This window comes from Artibeus jamaicensis, unplaced genomic scaffold, assembly GCF_021234435.1.
Source record: "Artibeus jamaicensis isolate MK-2021 breed Jamaican fruit bat unplaced genomic scaffold, CSHL_Jam_final contig_867, whole genome shotgun sequence".
Lineage (NCBI taxonomy): Eukaryota > Metazoa > Chordata > Mammalia > Chiroptera > Phyllostomidae > Artibeus > Artibeus jamaicensis.
In genome coordinates, this window is record NW_026521995.1 from 7,283,685 (window position 1) to 7,301,046 (window position 17,362).

At 37.7% G+C, this 17,362-nt stretch overlaps 1 protein-coding gene across 6 annotated transcripts in view; it reads right to left on the minus strand.

The window, feature by feature from the left end:
* LOC119050158 (protein adenylyltransferase SelO-like) overlaps positions 1-17,362 on the minus strand; it is an 84,756-nt gene that overhangs the window by 30,532 nt on the left and 36,862 nt on the right. For 3 of the 6 annotated variants that reach the window (XR_008389614.1, XR_008389615.1, XM_053654784.1), the window contains exons 13-18: positions 12,144-12,188; positions 11,728-11,809; positions 11,535-11,627; positions 8,349-8,428; positions 7,044-7,087; positions 5,555-5,634 (exon numbers count right to left, since the gene is read on the minus strand). Coding sequence is in view for 4 of the 6 variants with exons in the window: in XM_053654784.1 (XP_053510759.1) it covers positions 5,555-5,634; positions 7,044-7,087; positions 8,349-8,428; positions 11,535-11,627; positions 11,728-11,809; positions 12,144-12,188 (424 nt within the window). In the remaining 2 variants the exon portion in view is untranslated. Of the gene's footprint in view, positions 1-1,767; positions 2,077-5,554; positions 5,635-7,043; positions 7,088-8,348; positions 8,429-11,534; positions 11,628-11,727; positions 11,810-12,143; positions 12,189-17,362 lie in introns of those variants that run through there. The other 3 variants (XM_037146318.2, XM_037146322.2, XM_037146319.2) reach the window with 2 other exon arrangements.

A 17,362-nucleotide genomic window follows, 5' to 3' on the forward strand; every position in this document is an offset into this window, starting at 1 on the left:
TGCCATGGGCGTCAACGAGGACCCCAAAACAGTCACTTCAAGCTTGTTCCTAACTTAGAAAAGAAATAAGCCTGCGGACATGCTTAACCGAGATCCTACAGAGCTGGATCGCAGCCGGGTCTCCCAACTTCTCTCTACAACACACCCTTCCTTTACAGGGGAAAACTATAAAAATTACTGGGTTTGATCCCCTCTGATAATTTCTGTCTTTTAATTGCTGTGTTTAGACCCTCGATGTCTAAGGTGATGGCTGGTACGGTCAGGCACCGTCCTTGTGACTGTGTTGTACCAGTTGCCCTTGTTCTTTGTTCCTGTATTCATCTTCCACTCTTTCTCTGCCTTTTGCGGTTTTAAGTGAGCATTTTATATGATTCCATTTTCTTTCCTTTTTTAGCACATCAAGTATACTTCTTTTTTCACTTTGCTAGTAATTAATTCCAGGGCTAAGGTAAGAAATATACAGGATGAACCTGGAACATCTTACCACACCAGAAAACAAGGTAGTTACCAAAGACTTCTAGGATTGTGTCAGAAGGAGCCAATATGAATAAAACCTCACTGGCCAAATGCAGGACACTTTGTTAGTCAGTAAGGATAATAAATGCAATGGTATAAGACATAAAATACACTTAAATTCAAGAGTTCGTACTGACACTAACATAAACAAGACCACTGCTTGTCTTTAGACCATGCTTGGAAGCCCACTCACAAGTCTGCCTTTCTATATGTCAGGATGACCAAATAATAAATAACAGGAAGGTTTCTTTTTTAGAAGGGTCCTGACAAATGAGTGATACGATTAGACTGTAATCAATTGCAGCCTCACTGAACCGGTGGGCCAAGGTGATGAGTGTCAGTGACCAGTGAGATTACACACAGAGACCTGGGGGACGTTCACAGCACTTGTATCCTGATGGCAAGTATTTCCAGCAAAGAAATCAGATCTGCATCTGAATCAGGCTCTAGATTGACAGAAATACAGGGGATGCAGCAACATGTTAAACAAGACCACAGAAATGCAATCAGCAAAATGCAGACCGGGAAACACTAGAGGATGAACTATCTGGTTTCTGCAACCCAAAGAAAACAAAAAATTACAAGAAAAAAAGATGTAAGTGGCTCAAAGGCAGGTATCAAAAGAAACTTAAAAGATTTATCATCTAATTATAATGGACAATCTTTATTGGGATCCGAATTCAAATAAGCAACTATAAAATAATAATGATGGTGATGCTATAAAACAATAGGAAAAAAAACTGAAAACTGGCTATTTGATTTCATGCATTAGGGAGTTGATTCTCTTAAGGTGATAATGACATAGTGTGTATGTACTTTAAATCAGTAATGTTTGGAGATGCATACAGAAATATTGTAAATTAAATGAAATGATGTCTGCAAATTTCTTTAAAATACTAGGAACATTAAGAAGTGTGTAGTGGTCTAGACGTAGCAAGATTGGTCATGCACTGATAATTAATAAGCTGGCTGAATAAAAGGTAAACGAGGTTCATTAAACTATGCTCTTGACTTTGGTAAAGGTTTGAGAAGTAGTATTATAGACCCCCCCCCAAAAAAAACCCAGCTCTAAGAGTACAATTAAGCTAGTATACTCATTAGATGTGCTCCAAAGTACTGGGCACATAATAAGTATTAGATGAATACTTACAAATTCATTATAAAACATTATCAAAATTTTTTACTTGTTGAGAATAACTCACAGCTTACCAAAAAACTCTTATCGTTCCATTAAAGTTATTAATTAGCATAAAAATTATCACAAAGATGTTTCGAAGAACAGGTTCAGTTTATTTGGTTGAGAATTTTTTTTATAGAATCATTATTATGAAATTCAGAATTGTCACCAAAATGTAGATGGTCATTAAGAATTTATCAAATTGATTATTCTGTGTTGAATTCAATGATAGAAGTATTCTTTAATTTATTTTTTCCAAATTAAGATGAGCAGCTAACTCTGAGATCTCTAGCCCAAGAGGGTGTAGGTGAGGAGTAGCCTGCTCTCTCAGCTGCGGGGTGCTTCTGGAAAGGGCGCCGGAGAACTTGCTGAAGAAGACGGACCTGGTAAATAATTTAAGTAGATAAATACAGAGTTCCTTCCTCGGACACTTATTAATTTTCTACATTTCTAAAACAATAAGCTGAGTTTTAGATTTTTTTGAAAATGCTTAAGCACTTTATATTTTATTAATACTTCAACTATAGTTGTTACTTAAAATTCCTACTGTTCCACAGAAAGTTCTTCAAGTACTAGTTTTGTGCTACCATGGGAGAGTGAGTGTGTACAGTGTCACGAAGGCTACATCTACGCCCTGATATTAAAATTCACAGCAGTATGAGGATTGTAATTTTCCAAAACATCTACAAAAATAAAACAATGTCAATAATTTGCAATCTTTCTAAATCAAGGGCATGGATTCCAACTTATGCTGTGCCCTCATTTGTAATTTTGCCCTGTGGTGATAAACTGAAGCATCAAAGAACATATCTCTTGAAACAATAATTCTAGGATCAAAATGTGTACTTTCACCCAGTTATAAAATAATTAAGTCATGGGGATGTGAGGTGCAGCATACTGACTGCAGTTAATAACACTGCACTGCATATTTGAAAGTTGCTAAGAGAATAAATCATAAAGTCCTCAACCCAAGGGAAAATAACGATTTTATAACCATGTATGGTGATAGATACTAACCAGACTTATTGTGCTGATCATTTTGCAATATGTACAAGTACTGAATCATGTTGCATGCCTGAAACTAATATAGTGTTATATGTCAACCAGATCTCAAATATTTTCCCATGGTTTTATTACTTCCTTAGATATTACTAAGAAAATGCCTAGTTCTGATAGAAAAAGGTGGATGATTATCTAAAGTAAGAAAGTAAAGCCAAGAACTCAAATAGAGTATATTACTATATACTAATATTTTAAATAGAAACACTGCATCATCATCAATTTTCGAGCCCCTCCTAACTTCTCCCCAGGTACTTTCTGTAAAGAATCTTTAATTAAAGTTTAAAGTCAGTTTTAGACCCAGCAGTTTAAAAGCTCCCTGAATCAGTTTTTATACTTCTCCACAGTGCCTCACATAGAGTGGATTCTCAAGAAACATTTGAAGCAAGAAGGTAAACACAAGTTGCGTATGCGAACGGTTTTGTGTAAAAGGCTTAACCAAATCTTCTCCCTTTCCTGCATGAGAATGTAACCCTTAGTTAACGTTCCAGGTGTGCTGCCTGGTAACCTGATGACGTGGTATGTCGACTGCGTCACCATACAACACTGCTTCTGACTGAAAAATAGCGTCTGGGCTTCGAAAACTGTAAATATCTGACAGAATTGCTTAGGGCTTTCTTTACGTGGTGACTCTTGAGGCAGGTCTCTAATAAGAATATTGGGAACTATACTGATGGCCTTATTCCAAGAGATACTGGTCTCTGTGTAACATAAACCTTTTTTATTTTTAAAATTTTATTGAATCTACTGGGGTGACACTGGTTCATAAAATTATATAGGTTTCAAATGTACAATTTTATAACACATCATTTGTATCTTGTATCGTGAGTCCACCACTCCAAGTCAAGTCTCCTTCCATGTCTGTTTATCGCCCTTTACCCTTCTCTACCTCCCCCTACCTGCTCTCTCTCCCTCTGGTAATCACCATGCTGTTATCTGTGTCTGTGAGGGATTTTTTTTTTTTTTTTGGTTAATTCCTTCACCTTTTTCACCCAGCTCCCCAATCCCTCTGAAAGCAGTCAGTCTGTTCTCTATATCTATGAGTCTGTTTCTATTTTGTTTATTTTGTTCATTAGAATCCACATGTAAGTGAGATCATATAGCATTTGTCTTTCTCTCACTGTTTTGTTTCACTTAGCATAATAATCTCCAGGTCCATCTATGTATGCTGTTGCAAAAGGTGAGGTTTCCTTTTTTACAGCTGAGCAGTAGTCCATTGTGTAAATGCACCTTAGTTTTATCCACTCATCTATTGATGGGCACTCGGGCTGCTTCCCAATCTTGGCTACCAGTGTGCCCTCATGCACTGTTGGGAATGCACATTGGTGCAGCCACTGACCTCAAAAAATTAAAAATAGAACTGCCATTTGACCCAGTGATTCCACTTCTAGGAGTATATCCAAAGAAACCCAAAATACTAATTTGAAAGAATATATGCACCACTATGTTCACTGTAGCATTATTTGCAACTGCCAAGATTTGGAACATTAAGCGTTTAAACCAGGGCTGCCCCTGCATCTTCCCAGGGTGGCTCTCATCTCCAGGGACCTGAGCTTTCACGTATGCGTCCTGCTGCTGCGAACTGCTGCAAGAACTCCTGCCAGCGAGGAACCTGACATTGCCCTTCTTATGAGCCAGGTGTCAACCTGTATCTTTCTGAGTAGAATGGGGCTGAGAGCAGCCTGTAATAGTCTGGTGATTCTGAATATTTATTTGAGTATAGGAAGACACCTCCCCACACAGTGGACACTGCATCATTACTCAAGTACAGCTTTGAGGAAGGGAAGAAAAGAGGGAAGAAACAAAAGGGAGGGGGAGAAAGGAGAAACAAGCCAACAGAACGACTTATTAAGCGACGTTAAGTTTCCTCAGCTTAGACAGCTTTACCTAAAAATAAATGCTCAGTCATCTCCCTTCTCTGTTTTTCCTGAACACCATAAAAAGATTACACGTAAGAATATTTTATGTTCTAAAATGCGAACCTAGAGTTGTCAGGCTAAGAAAACTACTGAAATAAAAAAATGACTGCACGTCCCAAATGAGAAATAGCCAAGTCTCTCTCTCACGCCAACTCTGACGGCCTAAGTAGTGACTCCCCATTTGATGAGCGTGCTTCTGAGGCTGCAGCCAGTTTCGGGAGTCAAAGGGCTGTGCCAGTCAACACTGCCTGCTCCAGTGCGGGACAGACGAGGGACCGCATGAGTGCCCGGGCCACTCCAACCCAAAAACCAGATTATATGCAATGCATTTTCAAACAATTAACTGTGATACTGAGGCATAGAGGAAGGTATGCAGAATTACATAATGAACTTCTGTGTAGCCTCCATTCAGCTTCAGAAATAAAATACTTCCGATATAGTTGGAACCAAGTATCCTTCCCTGACTCAAATTTCCTTCTTGCAGTTGCCACTGTTAGAAGTTGATGTTTGTCATCTTTATTCATTTTGTTACTTTTACAATATATGTGCATATCCCTAAGTAAAATAAATATGAGACCAGGCATTCCCCGTCAGGGCACATGTCTGGGTTACAGGCCAGTTCCCAGCAGGGGATGCACCAGAAGCAACCATACATTGATATTTCTTTCCCTCTCTCCTTCCCTTCCCCTCTAAAAATAAATAAAATATTTTTAAATAAATAAATAATTTAAAAATAAAATAAATATGAAACCAGGCAATGAAAATTCCAAAGCTGGTGCTAGCAGTGGTCTAATTTTGCATGTCTGCAAACAAAATCAGTGTGTTTAAAATGTGACATATTTAAAACCAATAAAAATAAATGCAGAAAAGCCAACCACCGTACCTCTGAAAAGTCATTGCTCTCTGCTTTCTGCACTGCAGACTCCGCCATCCAGTTCTTCAGCACGTATCTAGGGTTGGCAGCTTAAACAAGAGGGAAAAGCACCCACTGAAACTATAAATTACAGGTCAGCAGAGGCTGCGTGAAATCACAGCTGAAATTAGAAATCTTCAAGAACTTTGCTGGATGCTCAAGTGAGAAGCAATAGGCAGCAGCGGTCCATGCCGACTGTCTGTAAACGATGTGCAGTATTTACTGCCTTACGGAACAGAAGAAACTGAGCACATGAGCAATGTTGTTTTTCTTTTCCATATTTCATCACCAGTTTGTCTTTTTCACTATGATCAGTCCGCTAAGCCTTTTATAAAACATGGAGAAAGTAGTGAATTCATCTCAACTAGGCCCTTTCTTCTAAGTGGAGAGGGGAAAGTTGCTGCTTTTACCATCTTCACTCACAGAACTAAGGTCTGACTCAGCAGCACTGCTTAATGCTGACGTGGCCAAGAGCATATGAGAAAGCTTACCTACAGACAAAACCCTTTCTACATTTATATTTTTATAGTAACCATGCATTTCTTTATATTGAAAAGTATTGTAACAATAGCACATTTAGAAAAATTCCAGGAATTGTGTCTTTATTTGAGATGAGACTTTTCCAAAACATCAGCTGGGTGGCATAAGAGAAATTCTAGAAGCCTCCAGAAATCACCGTTTTGTGATTCTCAACCACAGTTGTCTGAGCTATTTGAATGAAAGGAACAAATTGCACTTCAAGTTGGTTTTAAAGATCTGACAAAATATGAGAGATAATCTAAAAATATAAAAACTCAGTCATTCTAATTATCTGAAAATAGAGTCTATAGGAACAAACTCAAACATTAAAAATACTGTTCATATTATTAAGGAAAACTAGAAACAACTTAAATACTTAATAATAGGGAAATGGTAAAGTAAAACACAATATATCCTTTCAAGAAAGTATTATTATGCAGCCAGTAAAAATGTTACATTATAAAGAATGAAGCAGCAAGAAAAACTGCTTAATTTATTTTTAGTGAAAATAAGATCTAAAATTATTTTAGTGAAAATGAGATCTAAAATTATATCACATGTTCTTCTAATCAATACATACAAAAAAATAAAAGACTAGAAGTAAATGTATAAAAAAGTAAAATTAGAAAAGCTCATAGGTGACACTTCACCTCAAGGAAAATTTATCCATCTAGAATTCTTCTAGTTTAAAAAAATTTTCCTTGCAGTTCTGGTTGTTTTTTGTTTTTAAGTTTGTTGTCCTTCTTTTAGTTGTGGAGGGAGACAAAAGGTATCTACCTACACCTACATCTTGGTCACCAGTCTTTAATTTTTTTAACTTTTAAATTAATTTAATTTAAAAAAAAACAACTCAGTTCCCTCAAGTAGTTACTTCTGGTTTTCAAAAATGTTGCTTTTATGTGATTATTCAAAGTTAAATAAAATCAAAATGATCACTCACTTGTCATTCTTTCTCTTCTTTTGGAATCTGAATCATTCATATTACTAAAAATGAATAAACAAAAGACAAAATCATCTCCTGACTCCCCAAATTATATATTTTTTCAAAAGGGTAGGAATTATTTCACAAGACAAATATTAACAAAAAACACTTTGAAATCACAGTGAATCAGTGTCTGAAAGGAATACAGAAAATGCCAAGGTGAGCCCTGGCTGGTATTGCTCAGTGGACTGAATGATGACCGCCTGCGAATGAAAGGGTCGCTGGTTTGATTGCTGGTCGAGGGCACGTGCCGGGTGGTTGGCCAGGTCCCCGGTCGGGGGCTCACACAAGAGGCAACCACACATCAGTGTTTCTCTCTCTCTCTTCTCCTGCCCTCCCCATCTCTAGAAATAAATAAAGTCTTTAAAAATAAGAAAATACTGAGTCGATCAAATAATATGTAAAATACTACCTTGTTTAGTTATTTTAGATAATACCAAACCTTCTTTTATTTGTACAAATCAAAAAATATTTTTGTCAAAAATAGTCAAGGCTCTGCTCAGGCAGCTCAGTTTGTTAGAGCATCGTCCCAACACACAAAGGTTGGGGATTTGATTCCCAGTCAGAACCGACACATGAATGCGTAAATCAGTGGAACAACTAATCGATGTCTCTCTCCCTCTCTCAATAAATAAAAATTTAAGAAATAAATTTATAAAAATTTTAAGAAATGAATTTATAAAAAACAATGTCTCCCTCTCTCAGTAAATAGAAATTTAAGAAATAAATTTATAAAAATGACATAAATTTCCTTATCTTAAACTTAGTCTTCTGAAAATATTTCGACTTTTCTTTGATTACTCAGAGTCATCTCTATAAAGAGCCCTCAGTGGCCGCTAAACTGTGAAGGGGTGTTTGCTCCTGTGTGTCCTGCGGTTTTTCTGTCTCTCTCTTCAGCGCCCTCTATTTTACCGTTCCTTTACTCTGTCATGTTTGTTGCTTCTAATTCATTTTAGGTTATCAAACAAAGTCACTTCTTAAGTTGTATAACATGAACCAGTAAGTAAACATTGTAAGAAAGCCCGAGGAACCCTTCTCCAGCTTCAGAGCTTGAGAGACAGGGGAACTGTGTTGTTGGAGAGTCGAGGTGGACAGACAGGTGCCCTCTCCATGGGTGAGCGGTTACTAAGACACCTCACCTAGTGCAAAGTATGTGGGAGTAAAAGGAAATGGGAGAACAGAAAGGAAGGAAGGGATCTGATGAACTGACTATGTTAAAGTAACACATCACAAGCTTTTTCGTAAATTATTAGATTAACTTACCTCTTCAGTCTCAAGAGGTACTGAGACACCCAGACAGGAAAGAGTTTATGCTTTGAAATCATCTTCAGTGCCCAGAATTGCTAAATGAAATACAGTAATACAGTGCTTAGTCTAGTAATATTTGTTCAGTTTGTTTTAACTCCATGTTCCTTTCAATTATATTCTTTAATAATTCGTATCCAGATTTTTTAAAGTTTACTATTTTGAGTAGAAGTAATACTAAAAAGGAATAATATTTCCCTTTTCTTTATATAACATTCAACTCTAAATTCTAATTCATGGAAATCCATGTAATGGAATGATTTAAGAGAAATAAAAATATATACACAGTTCTTATCAATAGAGATTACATACACATGAATACTTGTATAACCAAAAGTCCTCCTTTAAATAGGGAACTGCCCTGCCTGGTGTGGCTCAGTGTATTGAGCGTCGGCCTGCAAACCAAAAGGTTGCTGGTTTGATTCCCAGTCAGGGCACATGCCTGGGTTGTGGCCAGGTGCCCAGCTGGGGGCGTACGAGAGGCAACACGATCCATGTATCTCTCATACACTGCTGTTTCTCTCCCTTTCTTTCTCCCTCCTTCTCTCTCTCTCTAAAAGTAAATAAATAAAGTCTTTACAAAAATAAGTAAATAGGGAACTCCCTTAAAGTAATTTACTTTCAAAAACTTAATTTGCAAGTAACTTTTATTTCATTATCTATTCATTAAATAAATATTTATGCAAGGTCAACTACTGTTAGGCACTTTATTAGGAGAGAAGGATATAAAAATAAGACATGGTCCCTGAATTTAAGGAAAGTGTATATTTAAGGGTAAAAATATTCAATGTCATTTTAGAAATACGCATATTTATAAAATATATATTATAGAAATATAAAAGAATAAGGGAACACAAAAGAATAAGCAATTAACTCCACCTACTAGTCAGGGGGTTGTAAAGGTTTCATATTGAAAAGGCACAGAAATTTAGTACTGAAATAATTAAGGTATAATGATCTCAATTAAATATTCCAAATAAATGTTAAATAATTAAGTACTTAAAATGCTTAGTAATTTAAGTATTAATATCTGTCAAAAACTTGAAAAAGTCATTTTAACATTACTTTCAGTTTTTTACACATTAAATGATAGTGATTACCACTAATTAAATAATGTTGATAGATGAATGAATCATTAATTTTGTCAATTACATCCAAGATTCTTACTGGCTAATGTTCTTCCATATTTCCTACTGTATAGGTAGAGATTTTTTTTTCAAATAACTACTAGAAATATAATTTAAGGCTATCCGTGCCCATGAGAAAAATAATTTTTCTTTTAATTAGTGTGATCCACACCACCTTTACAGAATCACTTGTTATGCATCTTTTTCAAAGAACATTAGTTTAATTATCATTTCCTACATTAACAGCTATTTTTGTGAAAATAATTGTAAATAAGTGGTAAGAGCTGAAGCCTCTTGGTAGTGCAGTTTCGACAATGGCACCCTTCTTTCACACCCCAGGAGGAGATCACGCTGCAAACACAGAAGTCTGGAATCTGTTCTGACAGTTAACAATTACTGAGCACACATGAGATAGGTATTACCATTAACCCCGTCTCACCTATGAAACAAGGGAGGGTTAGAGAAAGCAGGTAACCTGTACAGGCTCACACGGCCTGTCTTGGGGGAACCAGATCTGAAGCACCCAATCTGCTTCCAGGGCCTCTCTCTCCAGTCACTACAGCACCCCGCCTCCTAAGCACAGTGAAAATGACTGGAAAACCTATGGACATATTCCGCCGGACTCTCTTTCCCGGCCTTATGACGTAGCCCAGGCTACCTTTCATTTGGTGACTGACCAGATCAAGGGACTGAGAGAAGAAGGGCTCCATCCTTTTCTTACACAAGAAAGATGCAGCAGAGCTAAGGAACCAGGAGCACGAACTCTGGAGAAAGCTGCCTGTGTTTGAGTCCAGCCAGACTTTCACTAGCTGTGTGACCTGCTGCTAGTTAAGTAAACTCTCTGTGCCTTAGTTTCTTTATCAGTAAAAGAGAGATCACAGTATTATCTACCGCATATGTAATGCGACAGATTATACATATAAAATCTTACAATGGTGCCTCGAATGTAATAAGAACTCAATAAATGTTACCTATAATTGTTATATCAATAATAAATTTTCATTATTTTGTGAAGCATTTACTATAATTCCTGTCCCAGAATAAGCTGTCAATAACTGTGAGTCCTCAATACTTGAATGAGTGTATAAATAAATTTGAATTTGTTAAAAACTGAAAAAATGACATTATATAGAGAATATTATGAAAGATAATGTTCTTCATTGAAAAAAATAAGGCTAGGTATTAATCACAATGGGATAAAAACAATCACTGCAATACAGAAGAATGAGACCTTAAAAATAGATCTGTATTTCTAAAAATCTATAAGTAGAACTCTACTGCCAATACCCATATTAGTCCATATGTAATATAGTCATTATATTATAAATAAAATAAAAACGCAACACATATCCTCAAAAGTGAATTAAGTGCAGGCACTTTGGAAATAGTTTGGTGGCTTCTTAAAAAATTAAACATAAATTTACTAAACCATCCAGCAGTTCCACTCCTAGAATATACACAAGAAAAATGAAACACATGTTCACACAAAAACTTGTCTATACATGTTCAGAGTCAGTATTTGCTCACAACAGCCAAGACGTGGAAATGACCCAACGTCCATCGACTGGTGAAGGGTCGGCAAAGCGTGGTGCAGCCGCAGGAAGGAGCACCGCTCAGAAACACAGAGGAAAGCACTGCTGATGCAGGTCACAGTGTGAACGGACCTCAAAATGTGCTAAGTGAAGAGGCCAGATGCAAAAGACCACATGTCGTGCAATTCCAGCTTATAGGAAATGTCTAGAAAGTGCAAACCTTGAGAGATAGAAAATAAATTACTAGTTGCTTGGGGCTGGGAGCAAAAATAGAGATGGACTCAAAAGGGCACAGAGGACCTAGCATGATGGAATTGTTCCAGAACTGAATTGTGATAACTGTACAAATCTGTAAATTACTTAAAAATCACTAAATTATATATTGAAGGTGAGTGAAACTTTATGGTATATAAATTATACCTCAACAAACCTATTATAAAAAGAAAGTGAAATTAAGAAAAAAGCCAAATGCTACAAACTAATACCTGAGGAATGCTGAGCTCCTGTAACTGGCTTTGAGTAATCTCACTGAGCTGTCGAAATGTCATCGTAAAATCAGCTTCTGTCTCTTCCATAAGCTAATGGAAATAAGTATATTTATCAACCTCAGTTCTTTGAGAAGATACTGATTAGTAATTCAAATGTTAATCAGAAAAAAAGGTAAAATGATAAACTCACGTGTAAGAGCAATGCAATTAAATCATCATCACCCTTTGTTTCTCCAAGTAATCCCAATTTGGCTTTGAACAATTCTCTAAATCTAAGAAAAGAAATGTCAACATTTGTCATTAAAATTCTCACTATTTTAAGAACTGTCCTCAAACCCACCAGGACGCTTTAACATCTGTATTCAAAAAGAACAAACCTGCCCTGGCTAGTGTGGCTCAGTGGACTGAGTGCCAGCCTACGAACCAAAGGGTCACTGGTTCACTTCCGGGTCAGGGCACATGCCTGGGTTTTGGACCAGGTCCCAGCTGGAAGCACAAGAGAGGCATCCACACACTGATGTTTCCCTCCCTCCCTCCCCTTCTCTATAAAAATAAATAAAATAAAATCTTTTTTAAATTTTTAATTTTTTTTTAAAAAGAACTAACCTTCTATAATAAAGAACAGGATACCCCTCAAGAATCTGAGCAGCGCTATGGGAAGAAAAAAGGAAGAAGAGTTAAACCTTGATTTTATCTTTAGAGGGGAAGGGAAGGAGAAAGGGAGAGAAATATCAATGTATGGTTGCCTCTCATGTGTCCCCTGCAGGGAACTGGCCAGCAACCCAGGCATGTGCCCTGACTGGGAATCGAACTGCAATCCTTTGATCTGTACGCCCGTGCTCAATCCATATTACTCAGCCATAAAAACAAAGAAAATTTTACCCTTTGTAATAGTACGGATGGACCTCCAGAACATTATGCTGAGTGAAATAAGCCAGTCAAAGAAAGACAAATACCATATGATTTAACATATGTGTGGAATCTAATGAACAAACTGAACTACAGACATAGGTAGAGAGCAGGATGACAGCTCTGGGGGTGGAGGGATGGGGCAGAAATGAAAAGGGACTCATGGACAAGGACAACAGTGTGGTGACTATAGGGGTGAGGGGGGGCATAAGGAGTTTAAGTGGTAATAGAAAAAATACAATAAAATTTTTCTAAAAATTAAAAAAATTATTAGAGTATGTGCTACTGATTCTGGTTTAATGATTTAATTATGTATCATATCTTAGAAAACACTATCAACACAACTTTACTGTCTCAAAGGTTTGGATACAGTGCAAATCATATCAGGTCATTCCTGAAACATCACTATATATAATTAGCTTATAAGATAAATGTTAATATACCAGAAAGTTATATAACTTTTGGGTGTATTTTAAACATCATCTTAGACCCAATATAATGTATTATATATAGCTCACACAACAAAATAATATTTTACTTGCCTGTAAGTATGAACAGTGAGATATTTTATATAAATATAAGAATTAAAGCATTTTTAACCACAAACCCATCTTTGAACAATGAAGTTTTTATTTCTTAACTGTCTTAAATTCATAGTCAATTGTACAAACTCAACACATTCCTTTTACCTTCCTGACCTCATCTCCTACAATACTTCCCCTTGCTCATTCTGCTGCAACCATCTGGCCTTTCCTTAAACGCCCCCCACACACTCCCACCTCAGGGCCTTTGCACAGGCTACCCACTTGCCTGTAGTTCTCTTCCCCCGGATATCGGCTCCTGTGACTCCTTCAAGTGTTTGCTCAAGTTCTTTGCTGACCATCCTTTTAAAACTACACGCCCTCCTTCTCTCCCTCCCTGCATTCCCTACCCAGTGCTTTATTTTTCTCCAGAGTACTTATCCCCTTCTATGTTATATAACTTGTTTATTAAAAGAGTAAGCTATATACCTTATTCTGGTCTCTGACCAGAAGTAAGCACTAAGAAGTCACACTTATTGTGCTGTCTCAATCACTGTTATCCCCTTAGCACTAAGAACAGTGTCTGGCACATACCAAGTACCTCAATAAATCTTTGTTGAATGAATGAATGAACTCTACAGGGTAAAAGGGAGAAAAAAATTAATGGAGAAAGGGTGGGATGAAGACTGCTTAATGAACATCATTTTATATGACTTTGATTTTGAACTACGTGACTGTATCATCAATATAGTTTTAAATTAATTAAGAAAACCATATAGGGGACATAGAACTTTTTAATCTTAATTGTAATGATGTTTTATTTGCTACATGGGATTAATAAAGTCACTATATGCCTTGTCTTCCATTTGGGATCTTGTACTGGAAACGGTAAATTTTAGATTTGGGGGGAGAAAGGAAAGTGTGAAGAGAAATAGGTTTTTTTATCTCCTGGAAAATATAATGGACACAGGAATGAATAAAACGTGGTCCCTGCCTTCAAGAAGTTCAATGTCCAGTGGTTAGATCGACAGAAGTCTTAACACAATCCCAGGCCCAGGGCCTGGGTCCTGGAAAACGCAAGTCAGAGCCAGGCCTCGGGCCCTCCCTCCTGAGTAGAGCACAGCTCCACCAAAGAGAAACCTTCAGGCACTTTCAGTAGGAGACTTTACCACATTCTTTACACAAAACAATGGATATAGTAAGTCCAACAATTTAGCAATGAATAAACAGTGGTACATAACACTTGGATCAAAGAAGAAATAAACAGAAATTTTACATCTAAAAAACAATAAATAGTATAACAACTTATCCTCTTAACTATGAGAAAAGCCAAAACTATGATAGAGAAATACCTGTAGTTTGAAATGCTGTCATTATTAAAGGCTAAATAATAACCTGGGTTTTTAAAACATATTTTATTGATTTTGCTGTTACAATTGTTCCGGTTTTTCCCCATTTGCCCCCCTCCTTCCAGTAGCCCTCATTCTCTCTGACAATCCTCCCCCTTAGTTCATGTCCATGACTATGGATATAAGTACATGTGTCTAAGTCATTTACATAAGTTCTTTGGCTTTTCCATTTCCTATACTGTTCTTAACATCCCCCTCCTTATTCTGTACCTACCAACTTGTACTTCTTAATCTCTGCACCTTTTTTCCCATTCTCCCCCTTCCACATTCCAACGGATAATCCTCCAAATAATCTCTACATCTATGATTCTGTTTCTGTTCTGATTGTTTGCTTATGTTTGCTTAGTTTAGTTTTTTTTTATTCAGTTGTTGATACTTGCGAATGTATTACCATTTTAATTGTTAATAGTTTTGCTCTTCTTTATCGTAAGACCCCTTGAAATTTTATAGAATAATGGCTTGGTGATGATGAACTCCTTTAGCTTTATCTTGTCTGGGAAGCACTTTATCTGCCCTTCCATTCTAAATGATAGCTTTGCTGGAGAGAGTAATCTAGGATGCAGGTCCTTACTTTTCATCACTTTGAATACTTCTTGCCACTCCCTCCTAGCCTGCAAAGTTTCTTTTAAGAAATCAGCTGACAATCTTACGGAATTTCTTTTTAAGTAATATCTGCTTTTCTCTTGCTGCTCTTGATTCTCTTTATCTTTAATCTTTGGCTTTTTAATTGCGATGTGTCTTGGTGTGGTCCTCTTTGTGTCCCTCTTGTTTGAGACTCTCTGTGCTTCCTGGACTTATATGTCTATTTCCTTCACCAAATTAGGAAGATTTTCTTTCATTACTTTTTTCAAATAAGTTTTCAATTTCTTGCTTACTCTTCTCCTTCCAGCAGTTGTACCAGAGGCTCCTTAACCTATCTTTGTTTTTTTTGATTCTTGGTGTTCTGACTGAATGTTTTTTTCTTCCTTATGTTCCAATCATCAATTTGGTTCTCGGCTTCTTTCATTCTACTACTGGTTCCCTGTACATTTTTTTCACTTAGTATAACCTTCATTTCTTCCTGGGTCTTTTTTATGCTGTTGAAGTACCAAATGGGTTCCTTAAGCATCCTAATAACCAGTGTTTTGAACTCTGCATCTGATAGGTTGCTTATCTCCATTTTGTTTCTTTTTCTGGAGTTTTATTCTGTTATTTCATTTGGGTCATATTTCTTTGTCTCATTTTGGCAGCTTCCCTGTGTTTGCTCCTATATATTAGGTAGAGCTGCTTTGACTCCCTCATGGTATCATGGTTTATAGGGGAAAAGTGCACCAGTAAGCTGGATGGGGGGAGCCTTAGGTAATGGCCAGGGTGGGGCAACCCATGTGAACCAGGTTGATGGAGTCTCAGATATGGTGTCACTACTCTGTGGCTCTGAGTAGGGGAGGGCTCAGAAAGGGGACAATGTTGCTGCCTGGTCTCTGGGGTTTTGTCCGCAAGAAAACTGTCCTCCAGCACTTGTCCTGATTTCAGACACTCCCCATTTCTCCCCATATGCCCACACTGTGCCTTTCTAGCTGCTGCCCCTGTGCTGGATCCCAAAGGGAGTGAGTATGTTTAAGTCCAAAGTCTGTTAACAGCCTTTTAAGAGGAGACTCCTGAGAATCCTACAGTTTCTTCTGCTGCCGCAACCCCTACTGGTTTACTGCAAGAAGTTATGTGGGCTTACCTTCTGGGTGTGTAACCCTGGGCTGGGTGGTCTGGCGTGGAGCTAGAATCCCTTGCTCCCAAAGCATCCCTCCCAGTTTTTATCCAGCACACATGGGTGTACAAGCACCCGTTCTGCATCTGTACATCTCCAACCCTCCTACCTGTCTGGATGAATGTGACTTCTTTATTTCCTTGGTTGTCAGACTTCCACACAGCTCAATTTTCCGATGATTCTGCATGATATTTATTTTATAGTCTAGTTGTAATTTTCCTGTGGTTGTGCAAGGAGGCAAGCCATGTTTATCTATGCCTCCATCTTGAACAAAAGTCTCAATAGGCTGGTTTTTAAAATGCCACTTTTCCCCTCCCAGTAAGAACACCATACTGGAGAGAGTCTCAGATTCTTGATTCCGATGTGTCAGCTGGGACTCTTTTGATTGCTAGAAACTAGACACACTTACTGAAGTAAAATAAATTAATACTTTTTAAAATTGTAAAAATAAATTAATACTTGCAAGAAGCAAGTTTAAGAGGCGTTTGGACCCGGCAGAGCCAGGTTCTCACACTCTCGCAGTGGGATGTGGTCCTTCTCCAACCCTGCTAAGTGCCTTTGGGTGATGCCAGTCACAGGCACCGCCTCTCTGCCTGCATCATGCACCTCTGGCAACTCCGGGCTGCCACCCCCTCACCAACCACTCTGCGGGGCAGCGGTTCTCCTTTCCTTGGGTTCCATGAAAAGTCACAGCTTAAAAATGACAGTTGGATACTGAAAATATCAGGGGGAACATTTTGTAAGGCATATGATTGTATAACCACTATTCTGTGCATGAGAAACTAATATAAAACATTATATAAAAAAACAAATAAAGATAAAAATATCCAAAAATTCTTTTGGCCTGGTCCTGTCTGGTGTAGCTCAGTGGATTGAGCGCAGGCCTGTGAACCAAAGAATCGAGGTTCAATTCCCAGTCAGGGCACATGCCTGGGTTGCAGGCCAGTTTCCAGCAGGGGATGCACGAGAGGCAACCATACATTGGTATTTCTCTCCCTCTCTCCTTCCCTTCCCCTCTAAAGATAAACAAAAAAATTTTTTAATTCCTTTGGCCAGGCTTAGTCACATTCTCATCCTTGAACCCATCACAGCACCCAGAGGACAGGACTAACTAGATGTGGGGTCAGCCCTTTAGAAATGATTGGACAGGAAAAAGGTGAGATGAATTCCCAAAGGAAAGTTGAGGTGCTGGTTTTGGGCCTGAGGGCAGATTCTAGACTGGGGGAGGCAGCAGAGTCCACACCA